Below are 21,824 nucleotides of genomic sequence, written 5' to 3' on the forward strand. Positions count from 1 at the left end.
TATAATATTTAGGACATGCAAATAGTATACCTTTCAGATATCGTAGCAAAATTTCAATTTGTTTATTATTCTGTATTTATATTTTATCGACTATTGCTGTAGATAGCTTTTTTTGTTAAATCTAAACACGTAACACTATTTCTCATTGCATAATAATTTTATCGACGTATTCTACAAGTATGTGAAACGAAAATGTGCAAGAATAACTAACATGCGTATATATCAATTTTCCATTGACTATATGTATGTCTGTTTATCATAATATCTGTGCAAATCCTTCGACTATCCATAACGGTCTTTCTGGAAAAGTGTCTATTTCAAATAATAATTGATTTTTGCAATCTCATACAAGCATATAAAATACAAAGCACATCGTAGTCATGCAAGGACAAATAATGTTAAAAAAAATATTTTTTTTTCTAAAATTAAGTTTGTTTCCAGTTTTGGGTTGGCCGCAATCAAAAGACGCGACAAGATTGAAAATGATCTGCGTAAAACTATATCAATGTTTTTGCATTATTCTGGCAATATGCTTACTACTAACATTGATATATGCTATCACAATACATTTTAACAACTTTTCAATTTTAGTAGAGTTAATTCTTGGAGTAAGCGCGCTTACTCACAGTATTGGAAATTTTATCTCTCACATAATTTTTGACCACCGTATACAAGTAATTGCTTTCTATGTGTACATTTAACATGGAAAAACTCAGATGCAAATTAATTAAGAAATCACCTTTTACTATTAAACTATACTATACTCTTATACCAATAATATATACAACTATTTGCAGTATGTCACTTTCGAAATGATACATTTTTCTGAATTGATTAAACCACATGAAGATATAATTATTCAACGATACATTGACAAACGTATCATATTTTATGGTGTATCTATAATAACATTTTATATGGCTACGGTGGTAGTGGTTATCCTACCTTTTGTGACGAATCAACCGTTTCCATTGTTAACCGAATATCCATTTGACACATATCGTCAGCCGCTAAGAACTATTCTCTATATACATCAAACTATAGTCGGAGTACACGTATCAGGGCAACTATGTTCCAATGTCTACATGGCTGCTTTACTTTGGTTTGCATCGGCAAGATTTGAGATATTGACTGAAGAGTTGCGAAAAGCCACAGATGTTTATTATTTGGCCAAATGTATTAGAAAACATCAGGACTTACTCAAGTGAATATCGTCCACTTGATAACAATAATCTCAATTGCAAATAATAATCCCGATACACTTACACGTAGCACTTAAATTTCTCTGTAATATTTAAGAAACATGTTATTGTTTCAACAGCCAACAATATAGTTTATTTTATGAGAAAAATATCGTATATCAGAAAATCTCTGTGTGAATACAATATACCAAAAGTCACATTATTGCGTGATATATATTGTGTGATTTGAAAAATACTTAAATATTGTGAATTTTAAATGCATAAATAAATTTATTTAGGTATGCAAATGAAGCTGTTCTTGCTGCTCGTCCTTTTGCACTAACGACTATATGTTGTAGTACAGTTTGCATGGTAATACTCTGTCTTTTGATTCTTACCGTAAGTATATGTTATATCAAAAAAGTTATTCTTTTATAATTTTTTTTCTCCAAAATAAACTATTTTTTTTATATAAAAACATTACGGTCTCACTTAAATTACATTATAAAATATGAATTAAATTAAAATTATATATCGTAAATATATTGTATTTATTTATTTTTATGAATAATTTAGAAGCAAATAGTTGCAGCAATTTTTGATTCTTAAATTTTTATTGCTTTTGTAAGTTCTCTATTGTTATTTAATGTTAACATTAAAAAAATTATATCACTGTTTGACTAAATAAATATAAGTTTAATTCATTCGTAGATATAAGGAATTTACTACATACAAACACACACACACACACACACACACACACACAAAATTAATAATAAATCAACAAATTTGTAAACAGCATAAATAAAGATATGTCAAATTTTATCTACTTTATCAAATTTTTGAAACAGGATCATTCTTGGTTATTATTATTAAAATGTATCGGTTTGGTTCTGAGCGCTTTATCAGAGGTATTTATGTATACATGGCCAGCAGAACATTTAATTTACACAGTAAGTTAATTTATCGCTAAAAAATTATTATAAATAATTTTATTCATGTTTATTATTTTTTCCAGACCCAAGACGTCGGACAGGCAGCATTCGATATGCCTTGGTATGATCAATCAATTGAAATACGGAATTGTATACAAATTATTATGCAAAGGAGTCAAAAACCAATAACAGTTGCAATAGCTTGTGTTATGCCCACGTTATCTCTTAGTTATTTTGCATCGGTAAGAAAGATTTTAAATTGATTGAATTATTGGTTAAACATAGCTGTCATATCGATCGCATCAGTTATTTAGCTATTGTCATACATAATTTCAATATTTAGTGATATTTTACTAACAGATTTTAAACATATTTGAATAACATAAATTATTATTATAAAGATATAAAAATATATGTAAATTTTTAAGTATTATTAACAATCTTTTCTTGAAATGAAAACTTAGCTATATTTATCCTTATGTGTTCCAGTACTGTTCAACTATAGTTTCTTTTTTCACAACGTTTCGAGCATTTCTAAATGATGAAGAGTAAAAGTAAACGTTGCATAGAATTAATATAATAATAGTAGCAATTGATGTATACACAAAGAAAAATCTCTCCCTATATATATTGTGTCACATAAATTTTATTATATGTATAAATATAAATTTTTGAACCCGCAAATTACATTGTTTAATTTCAAAATTATTATAAATAGAATTGTTTTTATTATAAATTTATATTATGAAATTAATTTATGAAATGTAGCAATACATTCTATCTATCTTTGATTTTAATAATGTATATTTTTAATTTTATTATAATTAGTAAACAAAATTTTTACATGTACGCGAAATTAATATCTAATATATTGCCATAACGTACATCAATAAATATCGCATGCTAATATAGCCGCACAAAGATGTGATTGTTTAATAATATATTGACAAGAGAGATAGTAGAACAGCAGAAATACTTATTAATATAATATAATCTTTCAGCTATTCGTGAACGATAAAAATTATTACATATATTAATTTTGGCTAAAAAATTTAACTTGCAGACTTAAAAAATTCTATCTTTCAAAATTAATGCAAAAAGACAAAAATTAAAGTGAAAAGTTAGAACAACGTGTTCTTACGATAAAAATTATTAATTAATTAAATTTTTGTTACTAAAAAATATATATTTCAACATAAAATCTTTGTAATAAAGGGAAAATCGAATTTTTTTTATAATATTGAAATAAAACATCGATAATATTGTAAAATAGTTCAGCTTATATTCTGCAAAATATGTATTTTTAGATTAATTTTATAAACCCTTTTAATAAGTTCTGCACACACACACATACACACACACTTTAATTTTCAAAAAATATGCTTGAAAAATAATAAATTTCCTGTACAATATTTATGATGTAATTGTAGAAAGTAAAAACACAATTATGTATTTACAAAATTTTTTTACTATTGCACTAAAAAGATTTTGTTAATATCTTTACGAAGTGCGTCTTCACGAAGTGACGATGTATCTACAATATCATAAATATTGTTCGTATTATAAATGTTTTTATATGTTCCTTAGCTTTTGAAATGAAATTGAATATTATAGAAAATTGCAATAGCTGCAAATAGTTCATGATTATCGTGTAAAGAAACTTATTACGCCTGTAGAAACTCTTCTATACCTTTTTCCTATATTCTTTCGCGAAATCACCGTTATAAATTTATTACTCGCAGCACCTATAAAATATAATCGGGCAAACCAGTATGTTATATGTAAAATATTTTTTTCTTGCAATACCGCGTTTATATAAATTACGTGTATCGAACTATGCTATTATACATTAAATATGTATGTGTTATAAATCGACGAAAGCTTGTACTTTTGTCAGAGACGACATAAAGAGAAGAAAGAAAACGATCGAGAAAGAATATAAACTCACTATTATTATATTGATAAGCTCTGACGTAATTATGGCGAGCAAAATAACACCGGAAACCGCAGTCAAGTTTACGAAAATAATGGTAGCATTATGCTTTTCATTGCCACTACTGAAGAATGCTACTAGATTTCAAGTGATACGTTTTAAAATTCTACGCTTCTTGGTCTGTGTGCATGTAATATTATTAGTTGTGCCAATGGTATACACTCTTTTTAACAATGATTACAATCTAGCGAGGATAACAAAGCTATGTTGTTTAGTGGCAGCCTTTATACAAGTCCCTTGGGAAATATCATCTTTTGCGCTGCAATATGATCGATTGCAAGTAAAAAATACCAAAGTGATAAAGAATTAATTTTAGATTAGCATTTTTCAATCTGTTTTATGCAACTTTCTATTAAAATAGATTAAATATTATATTTAACATACGCAATGTTATTAATCACAAAGCTTTACAAATACTATTCCATAAACGATCTTTTTATCAACGCTCTATGCTGATAATTTTGAAATAAAAAAAATATATATATATATATATATTTATAGAAAATTGTCATTATCTGCAACTCCAAATTTATTTATTACGTTGTTTAAATCATACAAAAGCTGTACATTTTATGTATTCTAATCAAAATGTCGAATTAAATTTCAGTATTTGATCTCGGAAATGGAGTATAATTTTAAAAACGCAAAAGCACACGAAAAAAAAATTTATCAACGATACGTTGATAAGTGTAAAGTGTTTTATACAGGCTCTACTGTGGCGGTTTTCTTCACCGCGGTTGCAACAATAATAGCACCGTTAATAATACCGGATCAGATCCTACCTGTAGAAGCAAAGTATCCTTTTGACGTGAAACGTGAACCAATGAAGACTATTGTCTTTCTACATCAATCCATCGTTATTTGGCAAACTTTTTCGAATGTTTGTCACTGTTCTGTTATCGGTCTTTTCATATGGTTTACTACGGCTCGTTTCGAAATCTTGGCGCATCAATTTCGAAAGGTCACCGATGTTTACGGTATCATCGCAAATGTACGACAACATATAAAATTGTTAAGGTAATAAAACAATGTTTTTGTTTTATTTCAATTTCCTTGATCTTTATATTTAATTATTCTTGTAAAATTTAAAAGTTTTTATAAGATATAAAACTTTATTTTTTTTCTAATTCTTATTTAATTTATCTAAATAAACAAATCAAATAAAAATAGAAACGCGTGCACAATTAATAAGAAATAATATATATGAACCATAAATTATTTACCCCAAGATTGCTCTGCTATTGCTCGATGCCTCTTAGGCTTCTTTCTCTTGGATTACGAGAATTCATTACTCACATATTTACACATTGCACTTATTCGAAAAAATTATTGTGAATTACAATCAATCAATATAAATATCTTAAAAACTGATTTTAAACGAGATTGTCTTGTAACAATAAAAAGAATAATAAGGATAAATAATTATGCAATAGTTATACAAACTCGTACGGCCAAATGGTTAAAAAATATATCGTGCGATACTACATGAATAGAGTCAATGATTAACTAAGACATCATAAATTGTATAAAGATAATATATAAAATAATAGAATCTCAAAATCGCATGGGTGTGATGTCTTTTAAATGCTGTGGATATAATTATAGCGGTGTTACTAAAAAAAAAAAATTGCATTGATGTGTAAGCTATTGATAATTTAATTAATAATGATTAAGCAATAAGCAACAAATTATTTTAGATATGCTCAAGAGGTAATAATTGCCGTTCGTTCAGCAATATTAGCGATAATAATTATTTGTACATGTTCGATTGTAGCTGGTGGTTTAGTAATTGCAAGCGTAAGTAATTGTTTATTATTGAATCGACTTTGGTTGTGATATATTCTATATGATTACCAGATTATATATAGTTTAGACTTTTTTATGTGTATATTAAATTAACACATATCGCATTTATATATATATATATATATATATATATATATATATATATATATATATATATAATTTATATTACTCTCTTATTACTCTATATTTACATAACTTATTTATAATTTATATATTATACGTATATTATTACATGTATAGGAAAGCGAATTAATGGACAAATCACAATTCATAATTCTGTGTATAGCTGCATTTATGGAAGTTTACGCGTGCGCTTGGCCAGCCGATTACTTGATGGACGCGGTAAGTTGCATCAAAGAGTACATAGGTATAGTTTAAATAAAGAAACTAAATGTAAATTTGGATATATATTATATATATATATATATATATATATATATATATTAAATTACATTTTTTTAATATTATTTAAATATTAAATTACATATTTTTTGTAAAAATGACATCTTTCTGTAGTGATTCAATTTTTATAATGATTAATGTTGATCATATTATTCTAAAATTTGTATATTATTTACTAGAGTACAAATATTGCGCACGCAGTATATGAATCACCCTGGTACAATAAAGACGCAACTTTTCAAAGAAGTATAGCGCTTATCTTGTTCAGAAGCCAAATATCAACGGCCGTCTCAGTTTCCTCTATGTTACCAGTTTTATCATTAAATTATTATGCATCGGTAAAATCTAAAATACTAAAATATTGTTCTTATACAATTTACATAATATAAAAAGATTTTAATAATATAGAAAGAATTTGATAAGAAAGACTTTGGGTCAATAATTTATTTTTATATTTTGTTAAATAATAGACTTTTTAGTAAATTAGAAACAAAAATCAACACATACTTTTTTAAATTATTTCAAATAATATATAAATATTATTTTTTTAGTCATTTTTGACAATTTTTGTAAAAAATTTTATTATTATTTACATATCTTCCATATAAAGCGAGACAACATTAATGTTCTAATTTTATTTCAGTACGTATCAACAGCTTTCTCTTATTTAATGACATTACGAGTAATATTTGTAGAATCATAAAATTAAATTTTTTAAATTTACACGGATTGCTCCAAATTTTATAGAAAAATCACTATATTTTTTGTTAGAAACTATTTTAATGTTAGCAAAAGCAAAAATATATTTATATCTCTATTAGTGAGTGTTAATTTCTCAGAAACATATGTCTTAGAAATAAAAAAGTTTTGTATCAATTGCTTATTTTTTAACCTTTTTTAAATTTGTAAGTATGAGACAAATTTAATATTACCGTTTATGTAAATACAATACATATAGGAAAAATATAAGATAATCTAGAATTAATTTTAACTCCAGATATCTGCTGTTTTAAAAACATATATGTTCATGCTGTGTAATACATAAAGTATATCTCTGTGCTATTATCCGATTATAAATTATAAAATTATTTATAATTTATTGTAAAATTATTTATTTTATTTTTTATTCAGTTTTTTTTTTTTTAATTAAAGGGAACTAACTAATCGAAAGAAATTCAGATGCCCTTGTATAATTCCAAAAAAATGCAGTCCATAATCCCGTATTTAGTAATCTCGTATTAATAAGTTATTATAGACAAATAATATTTTTGAAAATAGTTTAAAAATGTTTTTTTTTTAAATATATTTATTATAGATTATATATTTAGTTAATAAATTAAAAATAAATTAATTAATTATTAAACTTTATTAAATATAAATATAAGTTTTATACCTTGTGATAATGTTGATGACTTTTGCGCAATAGTAGTATATTTATTTATGCAAGATAAACGTGATTACATTATCGCAAGTATAATACAAAAATTGATTCCAACGCAATTCATATTTCTTTATTTGTATATGACAAATTTATATATACATATAAATATTAAATTATATTAGATATTCACTTTAAAACTTCTGTATGACTCAGAATAATTCACTTTTTTATTCATTTTATCTAAAAACAATATTATTATTATATCACGTTAAAGCTTAATAAATATATTGCATTTATTTATTTCAACTTGGGTGAACTTTCCATGTGCTCTCTAACATATAAAAATTAATACTACATCTCTTTTTCTTCTTATAATGTATAAAACCTAATTCGCTATGAAAATAGTCTATAGATATAATATATGATTGTTGCAATTGATAACATACGCAATTGTCTTGACATTATAATGTAGCTTATGAAAACATCGGCAAATAATCGCAATGCAGCAAATATTCAGGTGCATGTTGCAATGATTTATGTAATAACTTATTTCCGTTATACCTTCATAAACCAATGTATTATATTGCTGTAGAGGGAAAACGAATAGTGCAGAAGTCTTTCATTGCATGTGCGAGCATAATGATAGCTATAATGTATCATTATTGATATTTTTTGTATGCAGAAATGTATTATTTCCCTATGCATTTTTTTTATTATATATCTCACATATTGACAGCTGACGTTTCAGTTGGTAGTAAGATGTCGAGAAAATTAACACCGGAAAACGTGATCGCTTTCACGAAATTGAGTTTAGTTATATCTCTTTCATGGCCACTACCGGCCGTCGCTACAAAACGACAAGTAATTCTTTTTAGGGTGTTACGCTTTTTGATTTACGTGAACATATGGTGTCTTTTTGTACCATTGTTCATGACCCTTCAGGATTGGAATGAACGTCCCGACATTTGCGTCAAATCGATTCCATTAATAGCTGGCAGTGCTCAAGCTTTTATAGAAATGTGGATATGTCACGGACAGCATAAACATCTCCAAGTAAAAATCTAAATAGACAATTATTTCCTTTAAATGACGTTTTGATTTTTTTTGAGTTTATATATATTAATATGCAATTTAATTATAATATATTTTTATATACATACACATATTTACATTTATATTTAAAATTATAAAGAAAAAATCATAAATTTATTTATTACAATTATAATTAAACAATTTTTATGAATTATTATAACAATTAAGAATTAAAACATATTCAAATTAATATTTTAATGTTATTACAATAACTTTAATTAAAATGTAATGATTTTCTACCAAAACCACAAATTATATATTGCAGTTATTAATTGCTGAGATGGAAAACTACTGTAAACATGCTATAGGTTTCGAAAAGGATATCTTGCAACAGTATGTCGATAGATATGCGATATTTTACGCTGTGACTGCGATGTGGTTTTATTTAACAGCGTTTGCTGTTATTTGCAGTCCACCATTTTTATCTCAACCTTTTCCAACGTATGCTAAATATCCATTCAACGTAAATTATCAGCCATTAAAAACGATTATTTACGTACAACAGAGTTCTGTTGGTATGCAGATGGCATCAATTTTATGTATCAATATTCTTATTGCACTTTTACTTTGGTTTGCTTCAGCTAGATTTGATATGTTGTGCTATGAATTACGAATGATATCAAATGTTTACGAACTGACACGGTGTATTCGGAAGCACCAACAACTGCTACGGTACGATTATAAATCTAAATAATACAATTAATCCTTAATTTTATAATAATAAATTTTGTCAATAAGAATCTGAAGAAAATAAAAAAGAAATATGTTTTTTTTTTTAAATAAAAATTATTTATACTTTATATATAATTTATTTTAAGATCATTGATAAAATTGTATCCTTTACAGTTATAAAATATAAGCATTATATGAATTTACAGATACGCAAATGATGTAACTCATTCAGTTCGTTTTCTGGTTTTGACAATAGTTGGAGGTAGTGCAGCGGCAGTATTATTCGTCGGTCTCACTCTTGTCAGTGTAAGTGTTACTATCAAATATGAAATACTATTAAATAAAATAAAAGTTTATTCATTTATTGTTTTATTCCCTACTTATTTAAAATAATATTATCAAAATTACTCTTAATCATTCTAATTATTATATATCAAGATTAAATCCGCTTATTTTAACTGTAAATTATTTAATAAAATTTAAGTTAATTATTTTTTAAGAAAATTGTCATTTTTTTATCATTTTTTTAATAATATTTTTTTTTATAAGATTCTATATCTGTTTAAATGAGCGCATATAAAAACATCGCATATTTGTATATTATTATATTAAAATAATGTGACGTTATTATAAAATTGATATTATCTATTACATTAACAGCAACAGCCATTAATTATCAAACTGCAATTTTGTGTGATAACTTTCACCTGCCTTTCCCAAGTGTTTATGTGTTGTTGGCCTGCTAACAATCTATTGAATGCAGTATGTATATTTTTATTTTGCCAAATAATTATACACAAGCAATTGTTAATAAATATATATAATTCTGATATACATGATGCGTTTACAAATTTCAAACGGCTCATATTTTCTTATATTTATTAATCAAAAAGAGAAATTATCTATACATAAAAATTTATTTTTATAACAATTTACGATTTTACTAATAAATATCTTTTTATAACAGAGTTCAGATGTTGCCTTAGCGGTTTATGAATCGTTATGGTATTCTCGCAACGTATATATGCAAAAAAATTTGCTTCCCATTTTGTTACGATGCCAGAAACCAGTTGCTGTTACCGTTACCTGCATTATACCTATTTTATCCTTAAGATACTTTGGTTCGGTAAGACAAAAACATTTATATTATTGCGAATCATGAAAGAAATAAATGTTATTTAACAACATTATTATTAATATATGATGTGATGAGAATTACAATATTACTATATACCATAAAATATATATATATTCTATAAAGTATCTATATTTCAAAAAGATTTTATTTATTATAATTTTTATAATTTTAATTTAATATATTCATAAATAAATAAATAAATAAATAAATATATATATATATATATATATATATATAATATATTTTAATATATATGTATATTGTTATGTTTTAGTATATTTCAACGGCTTTTTCTTATTTTACAACTTTACGAGTAATGTTAGAAGAAAATGAAGCAGACAAAGTTTAATTATAAAATAAAAATTTATCACAAGTCTACCACCAGATTACAGAAAAATCAATAATTTAAACAACATATTAAAAGCACTATATTTAATTATATTTATCGCATTTAAATACGATAGTATTTTTTATGTTACATAACAATGTAGACAAGAAGTTATTTTGTATGTACAATTACTAAATGTTGCACAAAAATATTATATATTAAAAATATTTTAAAAATTTATACATATATATGTTTCATTTGTATTCTCTAATTTTTTAGTGTTCTTTTATTAAAATGCAAATGCACGTTTTATTTTTTTATCGTGCAAGCAGAAAATTTAAACATCTCACAAAGTTTATATTATACTACTTAAATGATATATGTGAATTTTTTTCGCTACTTTTAATTTTCATCAAATATTTTATTCGTTTGATATACAATCGATAATCGGTATATTCAATTACGAAAAAAATAAAAAATATAAGAACTAGTAATTAAAATTTGGTATCAAAAAATTAAGATTGACAATTAAGAGTAGAAGAAATTACCTGTCTGACAAAATTCATCTAACAAAACTTATGGAAAAGAACTATATTGTGAATAAACCTATAAGAGAACTTATACCACCAAGCGCACGCGATAAAACTTCTTTCTTATTCATCAACATATTTCAATGATATCTCAGTTTATGTTAAAATACTTTATCAATGTTGTAATGATACTTAAAAAAATTGCTATATAACACCACAATTGCCTTTTGAAGTTCTATGGATTTAATTATTAATACTTCTCTGCCACCTAATTTTAGTCAATGCAGACAATATGCAGAAATAAAAATATAAGATTACCATATCTTAAGACTACCATATATTTTTCTCAATCGATGTTCTATATCTCAGGAGAATTATACTCAATTTAGTTCAATACAATGCATGAATATTTTTCTTATTTATACTAAAAATAGCTGATGCAACTGTATTGTTCTCAGTTTATTGCACATTTTATAAAAATATTATTAAGGGTATATATGTAAAAAGAAAATTTATAACACAGTATAGTTTCTTAATAAGAACTTAAGATTTTGCTGTGTATAATTCTAGCATTTTGCCGCAAGTTCTTGAATTGTTGTTTCAACACGAGAGATAGATTTGCATTAAACAGTAGTTGCAATATACTCGTATGTGTATAGCTTATGTAGGCAGTCATGCAAAAAAGAATGACACTAAAAAAAACGATTGCTATTGTAAAGTTAAGTTTGTTTGTTGCATGGTTTTGGCCACTACCGCAAGATGCAAGTAAACGTAAAGTGCTGTGTATGCAGTTGTATCAATACATCTCTATATTACTAACTATAGCTGTAATAGCATCGATGGTATATGGTCTTGTAAAGAATCTAGATGATCCTGAGCTTGTCATAAAAGCATCGTTGGGTTTGTTCCCCTGCAGTCATGTTATCTGGAATATTTTGTGTCGCATAGTTATTTATCAACGTTTGCAAGTAATTAATAGGAATATTATTTTTTTAAAATAAAAAGCTTGTTCCTCTCGTACGTCCTCAGCTAAAATGTCATAATTAATTGCAGTGTGTCACTTTCAAAATGGAAAATTTTTGCGCGCTGATTAAAGCTCATGAAGAAGCAATTGTTCAGCGAGACTATATCGATAAGTGTGCCAATTTTTATGGCTTTTGTATAACATCATTCTATACGAGCCTTTTCGCCCTTTTTGTAGGACCTGTCCTATTAGATGAACCGCTTCCGGCACCTGCTGATTTTCCATTCGATGCATCTCGTCAACCGTTAAGGGCTATTACATATATGCATCAAATTGTAGTTGGTCTGCAAATAGCTGCACATTTATGTGTAAACGCTTTCATGGCCCTTTTGCTATGGTTGGCATCAGCGAGATTTAAATTGTTGATTGAGGATTTACGCACGATTACAAATATTTACGATCTCATGAAATGTATCGAGAAACATCAACTATTACTCGAGTATAATATTGTTATTTTTCTAAAGCAAAATCTTTGCTAATCTTTGCTAAAAATATTAAAGAAATAGTTTTATTATGTATCTTTAGATGTTTAGAAAAAGTAAGTATAATGTGTGAAATAAAATCTTAAAGTGCAATATTTTAGGTACGCAAAAAAAGTAACTCTTGCAGTTCGTCCTTTTGCATTGGGAACCGTATTTTTTAGTACTGTGTCATTGATAGTATTTGGGCTTATTTTTATCACAGTAAGTATATTTCATAAAATTATTCCCATTCCATGCATCGAAAATATTATATATAACTTGTGTTGAAGCGTTGTTATAATTATTAAATTAAATAATATCTTAATTACGCATTTATAAATAATAATAGTAGATTTAAGTTACAATTGATGTAACATGTACATTTTTTTAAATACATATTAAACGTTTTTTTTTTTTGAATAGGGAGTTTCATTAGCATTGAAGATCCAGTGCGTCTTTTTAGCAATCAGTGCATTATTAGAAGTATTTATGTACGCATGGCCAGCGGAGCACTTGATTCACATAGTGAGTTAATTACTGATAAGTAATAACGTTACCATATTTACATAATTTTGTTATTTCTGAATGTTCTTCTTAGAGTAATAATATTGCACAAATAGCTTTTGAAACAAATTGGTATGATGAATCCAAGAGTTTTCGAAAAAATTTACAGATGATTATACTAAGAAGCCAGAGACCAGTACTTGTTGTATTACCTTGCGGCCTGCCTTCGTTGTCTTTACATTATTATGCATCGGTGAGATAGCAATTTTGATTGCTAGAATTCGTCAATAGCATACAGTATCATTTAATTATCATATAATTATTAGAAGCTATCACTTGAAATAATTTTTTCTATATAAAAAAAATTAAATTATATTATAGCAAAATAAAACAATAGTCAAGTTTAACTATTTTAACGCTTAAATATGGTAACAAAATAATTATTATACTAAAAAAATTAAAAATAGGAAATTATTAATATATATCTGCAAAGCACTCATTTCTGCTTTCACGTTATAAATTTCCTTTTAGAAAAAATAAGTATATATTTTTCCAAAAGGAATTCACAAATATATATATATATGCATATTATAGTAATTTATTACAAAAAAAATATGTATATTTTTAATATGGTAAATGTTCCAGTATCTCTCAACTATATTTTCTTACTTTACTACAATGCGAATGATGTTCGAAGATCAAAAAAATGGAACATGAACTGATCAACGTATTACTTAATTAAAAGAAAAAAAGAGTTTGATCTTTATTTAGATTTATTAGATTTGATTTTTAGGTATTAATAATCCTCTATAAAATGTAAAAAATATAATATACAAAATATTGAAAATATCTTTGTCTGATTAATGTTAAACAGAACTTTAAATGCACCTAGCAATAATTTATTTTAAATTGATATTCGCATACAAGTACTCGATACAAGTATTGTTACTTCTTTTCCTCGATATTGATTGATTATCTTAATACTGCGCTGTATACTATTTTATGTCAAAATAAAAGCTTGTCATGGTTGCTTATTAAGAATCACTAAAATTTTGAAGGAGGTACCCTACTCGCGTATTCTATTCGCGTGCCCTACTCGCGTGCTCTATTCAAGTGCCCTAATGTAGTGCACCGTATGTTGCTTCCGTTGGGCCAGTTGGACCTACCTTGCGTTACTCCTGGCCATATTCATTCTGGCTACATTTAGCCAGAAAGCTTTGTAGCTTTGATCTCTATGAGAGGAGAATCGAAGAAGGAAAAACTTTCACTCAATTATTATATGACCACCACACTCAAAAATCTCTAAATCCACAATTATTTTACACCACATATATTTTTATAAATATCAGGAAAAGTATGCATTTTATAACAAGAAGTACTGAAACAAAAGATGAATATTAAATTATCTTTCAAATAAGATCAAAATGATCGTAGTAATGCGTTCCATTAGATTTTGAGATAACCATTTTCAAATATAAATTTTTTCATATTTCCGGTTTTTTATTTAGAATTCTGGGTAGCACACCATATTAAATCGATACTGGCACATTTGATAGTTTAAATATTAAGTGTGTGTAATTTTTATTTAATTTATTTTGAAAAAGTGTGAAACTAGAATTAATATGTAAGTAATTATATACACTTACACATAAAATGAATGGAGCGCGCGTAGTTTGTAGTATTCTAGTATATATAAAAATATAATAATTTTATATATGTAACTCGGCAATCAAGGGAATCAGGAAAGGGCATTAATTTTCAAATGAAAATTTAGTATTAATAGATTTATTTGTCTTATCATGACGAAAGTCGGGACTGCCGAACTGCTGAGTCACATGTCCTTTGATCTAATCTTCTTTCATCTGTTTACATTTTTTCAGTGTCACTTTCTTTTTACACACACACACACACACACACACACACACACACACACACACACACACACATATATATATATATATATATATTGTATATACAGGTGTGCCGCCGTAGCGACGCCATGGCAATGCTCTCGCATACTAAAAAGTTTGTGGCTCACTGACGTGTGCCCAATAAAGATCAGCAATGATTTATTCAAAAATAACTTCTTTATTATTTCAAAACTCTTTCACAAATTAGTTCACTTTAAATCAGCTCAATAATAATATCATAATATCAAAAATGTTTAACGACGACTATTGTAACAATTAAGAAGAAAAAGATCTATTACAAACAATAGAAACAACAGAATTTATAGATTACATAATCTTAATTCTACAATACCTTAACACACGCTACGAACTAGTCACGAAATGAATCAGAGAAGGGGATATCACGTGCATCAGAAGTACATATTTGAAGTAGAAGTTATTAAATTATGTCAGTCAACATTTATCCACGACGATACATTGATCGTTGTTTATTAACATTACTGTTTCTCATTGGCGGAAAAAGTGATCTTGTGGTAGTGCAAAAACTTCTCATCTTCCAAAATATTTTCTTCAATAGCATTTCCGATTTTTATTCAAATTCAAGCAATTTTCTCCATTAATCAAAAACCTGGAATTTATTTATATATACATTGAAAATATTGTATATGATAGATATATACACTGTTGTATATAACTATATATATATATATATATATATATATATATATATATATATATATTGTATATAAAAGTTTAAATCGTACATGAACATAATATTTTGCGCAATTAATTAATATTAAAAATTTACTCTATCAATTTTATATCATCGTTTTAAATAATATAAAGTACGATATAATTCATTTAGCAGTTATGTGCGTAATATCACGCAAACAAATGTTTTAAAAATTTTATCTTTTATTGTAAAAAAAACTTTTTATTTTATGCATTGTGCAGTGATAAAAAATTAATTTTAATTTGATTAATTAAGATTTAATACAATTTATTGAATGTAATTATTTATGATGCGGTGATATTTATTTTGAACCGTTTGTTTGACCTTATTCAAAATTTTATATCTAGGAATCTGGGATAAAATGGTTGCGGATAACGCGAAGGTAAATGCAAAAACAATTGTATGTAATTAATTTTTAAATAAAAAGCTATTGTGTGTCAACAAGTGTAAAACGAGTAGATAATATTAAATATAAGATTAAAGACAAAGTATAAACATAATATTGCAAAGATATTGCGATTCTTTAAAATTATCAAACTCATCTATTATTTTTAGAATTTTACCATAGAAAATAATGTTTACAAAGGAGAAATATTACCTTATACGGGCAATTATAAGAGTCTTGGAGAGATGGTATGGGTCCAGATTAAAAGCCATAGAAATAAAATCGCACATGTAAGTCAGAATATTTAACCGTTTGAGTGCCACGGGCTTTTCTCATTTCCCGATCGAAACTTGCCAAGCGGCGCGATAGCGCTTGTTATATTCCGTGTCGAAATTTGCCAAGCGGCGCGATAGCGCTTGTTATATTCTATATTATATTTTATCTTTTGGTAATAGCGAGCCTTTGGGGGGGGGGGCAAGTTTCTTCGAAAAAATCTTTTTTTTTTACCTGAGATTGAAAGGTCACCGTAAAGTTGTGCATCGAGAGAAACCGCGCCTGCTGTGATTATGGGCTTCGCAGTTCAGAGAGCTGCAGTTTTGAGGACAGGACAGAAGAAGCGCGATCGCGCCGCTTGGCACTCAAACGGTTAAGCATCACATCAACATAAGAGAAAAAAAAAACTTTCAAGATTTCTAGTAATTAAGTAAATAAGAAAAAGAAAACTTTCTAAAAAAAAAATATTTTCTCTTTCTCTTTTAAAATTAATTCTTGTTGAGAAATATAAATAATAATGAGATTAATAAAATCTGCTAGCAATTTCTCGCTTCTTATTAATATGATTATAAGGTAAACAATATGTGTAAACAATATATATATGTCTTCTACTAATAAAGTATACTTTTGTAAATATTCAATATTATATATATAAAATTAAATTACATATAAAGAAACATTTATATATATATATATATATATATATATATATATATATATTATATAATTTATTTATTATAGTAATTCAATTTTACATATAATATTGAATATTTACAAAAGTATATCATATATAAATCATATACAAATATATATCATTTCGATATTAAATACAAAACTGGAAATTATTAAACTAAAAAACATTATTAAATTGGAAAAGATTATTAGCAAGTTATTAAAATATTATAATGTTCTACGTCTTAGAGAAGTAATAATATATCATATAATTTGCTGGGATATCATTTGCTAGAATAGTAGGAAAACAAATAAAGAAAATATTTTGCTATCGTAGCAATTAAATTACATAAACCGCAAGAACTTGTTAAATATAGTTTAGCTCCACTAATTGTAGTGAAATTAAGCTATTAAACTGTCTTCAAATCGTTGATGGATGAAAGTCTTACAAACAAAGCAATAAATGTAAAATTACTGTCTGTAATTTTACAGAAGATAAAATCATTTCTATACAGACAGAATTAGACTCAAGAAAGCTAAAATAAATTGGATATAAACTAAATTGCAAATTAAGATTTTTATTTCTTTTATTTAACTTTATTCTAATATTAATAAAAAATATAGAATGTATATATGTTTAATTATACAATATTTATTATATAAAAAAAAGTATCACAAAATTTACAAACAAATATTAATTTGCAATTAAATTGTTTGTTTTTAATATCATTGCATATATTTAGTATACTAATTTCTACATGAAATTAAATATATTAGAAAAATTCAAGATATCCTATCTCTCATTAACTGTAATGATGCAATAAAACGAAATATTTCATGGTTTCAAAATATCATATAATAACTATAATAGAGAACTGTATAATAGCATATAATAGCAACAACGTATTATAGTTAGACGCACGCACAGAACAAGAGGTTACATATGCAGAGTTACAAGACAAAGTCGTAAGATGTGCTGTATGGCTCCAAAAACAAGGAATCAAGGCTGACGATGTTATCAGTGTGTGTACACATAATCATGTTAATTCTATTGTGCCTTGTTTGGCAGCAGTTTATATCAACGCGATTTTTAATCCGTGGTACGACAATATGGATATGCGTGAGTTTTGCAGTGGGATAATATAAATATTATAACACAGATATTATATAATGCAGACATTATATTGCATTTGATTATAAGAGTTAAAATTAAAAATAAGTATAATTCCGAGAGATGACAAAGCAAGTGCAATTTCTTTTTATCTCGAATTAATTAAAGATTTTATTTTTTTATTATTTAATTATATAATATATTATATAATAATATTTATTACATAATATTAAAAATGTATAGCATTTTGATGTAATTTTATTTTATTTAGTTTTTATTAATTATTTTTGTTTGTCATTAGAAACTGCGCTGCACGTCTTGCAGCTAACTAGACCAAAGGTGATCTTCTGCAGCGAGAAACCCACAAACGTTATTTTGAATGCGGTAAAGGAAAATAATTGCAATCCTACGATTGTGGTTTTCGGCCATCATCCCGACACAATTTCTTTTTCCGACATTTTGAACTCTTGCAGCGATGCTGAAGTAGCAAATTTTCGATATATCGAACTCAATGATATCAAGAAAACGGTGTGTATCATGCACTCCTCAGGTACCACGGGAATGCCGAAAGGTGTTGAAATGTCCCAGTACACTCTGTTACTCATTAGCGAAATCAAAAATCTGGACATGACCAACGCAGTGTCGATCTGGTTCTCATCACTTTACTGGATCAGCGGAGTGATGATGAACTTTAAAGCAATTGCGCAAGGCGCCAAAGTGATCATCTACCCAGAATTCGACGAAGAAATGACATGTTTACTTATTGAAAAATATAAGGTAAGAGAAGAGCTGACGAGAAGATTGCAATAATATTTGACAAGAGAATTTTCTTTTATACTTTTATATTATTTTTATTTTTATTATTTTTATTATTATTTTACTTTCATTTTACTTACTTTCTTTTATCTTATATATATATAAAAGACTTTTCTTTATATTTATATTCATTGAGATCATAATGTTGTATTACTTTTAATTTAATTTTTATTTAATTTTTATTTTATTTTAATTTTTATTTAACAACCTAATTTAAGAAAATGAGACATATCAACACGCCTAGATTTTTTGCTAGAGATTTTTATAATAATAATAATAATAATAATAATAATAATAATAATAATAATAATAATAATAATAATATTGTTTTTATTCACGAATTCTGTGATAAAGTCGTATCATTTTTTTTTTTTGAAATTTAATGCTTAGTATATTAAATAAAGTAAATATGAAATGTAAATGTATCATTTTTTTATGAAAATTCTCTTGTCAAATGGCATTATTTGTTATTGAAGTTTGTTCGTCATGCAAACATATAAATTTTTTAATTACCCAGCAAAAGTGCCTATCATCATAACTAATTGTAAAGTACGATTTGATATAAACTGACGATAATAACACAGACAAATATTGAAGATATTATCTCTGCATACTTTCATAATATCTGTTTATAGTAAATTATATAACTGGTTTTTCATTTTCGTATGTATTGCGTGTTGAAATATAAAATCATCTTTGATCTTGCTGTTTAGGTAACATTAATTTTCCTAAGCACAAGCATGATATGCCGGTTTCTCAGAGCGGATTGCGTAAAAAAATATCCCTTATCATCTTTGAAAGTCATAATTTTCGGCGGAGCAGCAATGAAGGCGAAAACGCAAGAAGATGTGAGACGTATTTTACCACATATCCAGATGATACAAGGTTATGGCAAGTGTCTTTTTAATGTAATAAAATATTAATGTAATAAAATATTATAAATATGATATCAAAATACTAAACATAGAAATTATTATGAGAAATTCTGTTGCATTTATATAGGAATGACGGAACTTGGTGGACTTGCGGCGCTACAACTTCCGAATCATAAGAATGGATCTTGCGGGACAGTAATCCAAAATGTGCAAATAAAGATCGTGGATCCAGAAAACGGAAAGATTCTTGGTCCAAATCAGTCGGGAGAAATATGGATAAAGACGGCAACCATGATGAACGGCTATCACAGAAATCCTGAAGCGACAAAAAATACAATTGATGAAGAAGGTAAAAAACTGTTTTATTTTTATATGACATTAATAATAAAAAAAAAATTGAATTAAATTGAAAATATTTTTGAATTGAAGTTGTTTATAATAATTAATTTATATAAACTATAAATATATATTGAATTTTTTTTTGTCTTTAACAAAATATATAATAGTAATACCATAAAAATTAAATTTCTTTCAGGATGGCTGCATTCAGGTGACATTGGTTATTTCGATGAAGACGGAGAATTGTTTGTTATCGACAGGATTAAAGAGCTCATAAAGTATAGAGGATATCAAATCTCACCTGGAGAAATCGAAGATGTGTTACTATCACATCCGGCAGTGTTGGAAGTTGCAGTAGTATCAGTACCTCATGAAATAGATGATGAGCATCCTATTGCTTATGTCTCTAAAAAACCTGACGTCAAGGTATAATTTTGTTGCAAATATGAGAACATCACGCAAGAGCAAGAGATTGCGAATTACAAATTAAAAAAAAATATTCCGATACTTTCCCTAAAAAAAAATTTATAATGAGATTTTTAATATATAGAAATTCCCATTGTAAGATCTTTTTTAGACTCTCTCTTTAATTTTATAGAACTTAAACATTTCTGTTTTCTTTTTCAATATGTGTCAAGATAATACTATTATTTTTATGATAACTTTTTAATACAAAATTTAAGATGTTTTATAAAATAAAAAATATGTTACAATCTGTGGCATCTGTGTAGGTGACGGAACAAGAATTAATAGAGTTTGTGGCGAATAACATGATGGATCAATACAAGCTTCGTGCTGGGGTGATATTTTTGGACAATTTTCCATATACAGGTTCAGGAAAAATTGCAAGAAAAGATTTGAAAGCAATGGCTAAAAAACTAGCTAAGGAATAAAAAAAGTTATTAATTATAATTATAAATGAAATTACGTATAATATATATTATATTTATTTCATTAACATTACAAAATTTATAGATATAATTAGAATTTCAGAAGTGTCTTCCGAATTATAGATATTATGAACGGAGTGTGTGTGTGTATATATATATATATATATATATATATATATATATATATATAGATTGTGATCAATTAGCTTTAAAATAATATATTAATATAGCTGTTTTTTAATGTTAGGTAATTTTTAATGTTAGTTAATTATTTTTTTAATGTAGATATTGACAAAGAAAATGAGATTTTAGCAAATATTATATTTTCAGATTAGAAAAAAAATAATTTAATAAAACTTTGTTTGACAATATT

The 21,824-nt window shown here is 26.2% G+C and overlaps 4 protein-coding genes and 1 pseudogene across 5 annotated transcripts; all 5 read left to right on the forward strand.

The window, feature by feature from the left end:
- The first annotated feature begins 850 nt into the window (after positions 1-850).
- Positions 851-2,725, forward strand: LOC126853299 (odorant receptor 22c-like). Its single transcript, XM_050598906.1, has 5 exons — positions 851-1,204; positions 1,481-1,580; positions 2,033-2,134; positions 2,200-2,358; positions 2,606-2,725. Exons 1-5 carry the CDS (start codon positions 918-920, stop codon positions 2,666-2,668), a joined length of 711 nt encoding a protein of 236 aa, XP_050454863.1. The 5' UTR covers positions 851-917; the 3' UTR covers positions 2,669-2,725.
- Positions 2,726-4,172: 1,447 nt separating this feature from the next.
- Positions 4,173-7,050, forward strand: LOC126853283 (odorant receptor 67a-like). The gene is made up of 6 exons (XM_050598884.1): positions 4,173-4,389; positions 4,717-5,126; positions 5,807-5,906; positions 6,156-6,257; positions 6,497-6,655; positions 6,961-7,050. Exons 1-6 carry the CDS (start codon positions 4,261-4,263, stop codon positions 7,018-7,020), a joined length of 960 nt encoding a protein of 319 aa, XP_050454841.1. The 5' UTR covers positions 4,173-4,260; the 3' UTR covers positions 7,021-7,050.
- A 1,407-nt stretch (positions 7,051-8,457) lies between these two features.
- On the forward strand, positions 8,458-10,979 carry LOC126853588 (uncharacterized). Its single transcript, XM_050599437.1, has 7 exons — positions 8,458-8,751; positions 9,056-9,231; positions 9,376-9,462; positions 9,669-9,768; positions 10,123-10,224; positions 10,430-10,588; positions 10,875-10,979. The coding sequence occupies exons 1-7, from the start codon at positions 8,458-8,460 to the stop codon at positions 10,947-10,949; spliced, it is 993 nt and encodes a 330-aa protein (XP_050455394.1). The 3' UTR covers positions 10,950-10,979.
- Positions 10,980-12,120: 1,141 nt separating this feature from the next.
- On the forward strand, positions 12,121-14,164 carry LOC126853589 (odorant receptor 4-like; annotated as a pseudogene).
- Positions 14,165-15,789: 1,625 nt separating this feature from the next.
- On the forward strand, positions 15,790-21,489 carry LOC126853274 (uncharacterized). Of its 2 annotated transcripts, XM_050598872.1 has the most exons (9): positions 15,790-15,890; positions 16,438-16,472; positions 16,646-16,765; positions 18,333-18,540; positions 18,833-19,308; positions 20,061-20,238; positions 20,350-20,571; positions 20,758-20,987; positions 21,293-21,489. In XM_050598872.1, exons 2-9 carry the CDS (start codon positions 16,452-16,454, stop codon positions 21,452-21,454), a joined length of 1,617 nt encoding a protein of 538 aa, XP_050454829.1. In that variant the 5' UTR covers positions 15,790-15,890; positions 16,438-16,451; the 3' UTR covers positions 21,455-21,489. The 2 variants fall into 2 exon arrangements, with proteins under 2 accessions (XP_050454829.1, XP_050454830.1); XM_050598873.1 differs by lacking the exon at positions 16,646-16,765 and having other exon boundaries at positions 15,798-15,890.
- Positions 21,490-21,824: the final 335 nt, after the last annotated feature.

The sequence above is a fragment of the Cataglyphis hispanica genome, chromosome 12, assembly GCF_021464435.1.
Source record: "Cataglyphis hispanica isolate Lineage 1 chromosome 12, ULB_Chis1_1.0, whole genome shotgun sequence".
Lineage (NCBI taxonomy): Eukaryota > Metazoa > Arthropoda > Insecta > Hymenoptera > Formicidae > Cataglyphis > Cataglyphis hispanica.

Excerpts from the sequence above, each read along its gene's own strand:
- LOC126853299 (XM_050598906.1), top strand. The coding sequence starts at position 918 with ATGGCTACGGTGGTAGTGGTTATCCTACCTTTTGTGACGAATCAACCG. Across the intron at positions 1,205-1,480 it reads AAACATCAGGACTTACTCAA|GTATGCAAATGAAGCTGTTC; the intron begins GTGAATATCGTC and ends AAATTTATTTAG. Across the intron at positions 2,135-2,199 it reads CAGAACATTTAATTTACACA|ACCCAAGACGTCGGACAGGC; the intron begins GTAAGTTAATTT and ends TATTTTTTCCAG.
- LOC126853283 (XM_050598884.1), top strand. The coding sequence starts at position 4,261 with ATGGTATACACTCTTTTTAACAATGATTACAATCTAGCGAGGATAACA. Across the intron at positions 6,258-6,496 it reads CCGATTACTTGATGGACGCG|AGTACAAATATTGCGCACGC; the intron begins GTAAGTTGCATC and ends ATTATTTACTAG. Across the intron at positions 6,656-6,960 it reads CATTAAATTATTATGCATCG|TACGTATCAACAGCTTTCTC; the intron begins GTAAAATCTAAA and ends ATTTTATTTCAG.
- LOC126853588 (XM_050599437.1), top strand. The coding sequence starts at position 8,458 with ATGTCGAGAAAATTAACACCGGAAAACGTGATCGCTTTCACGAAATTG. Across the intron at positions 9,232-9,375 it reads TTATCTCAACCTTTTCCAAC|ATTTGATATGTTGTGCTATG; the intron begins GTATGCTAAATA and ends TGCTTCAGCTAG. Across the intron at positions 9,463-9,668 it reads AAGCACCAACAACTGCTACG|ATACGCAAATGATGTAACTC; the intron begins GTACGATTATAA and ends ATGAATTTACAG.
- LOC126853274 (XM_050598872.1), top strand. The coding sequence starts at position 16,452 with ATGGTTGCGGATAACGCGAAG. Across the intron at positions 16,473-16,645 it reads TGGTTGCGGATAACGCGAAG|AATTTTACCATAGAAAATAA; the intron begins GTAAATGCAAAA and ends TATTATTTTTAG. Across the intron at positions 19,309-20,060 it reads TACTTATTGAAAAATATAAG|GTAACATTAATTTTCCTAAG; the intron begins GTAAGAGAAGAG and ends CTTGCTGTTTAG.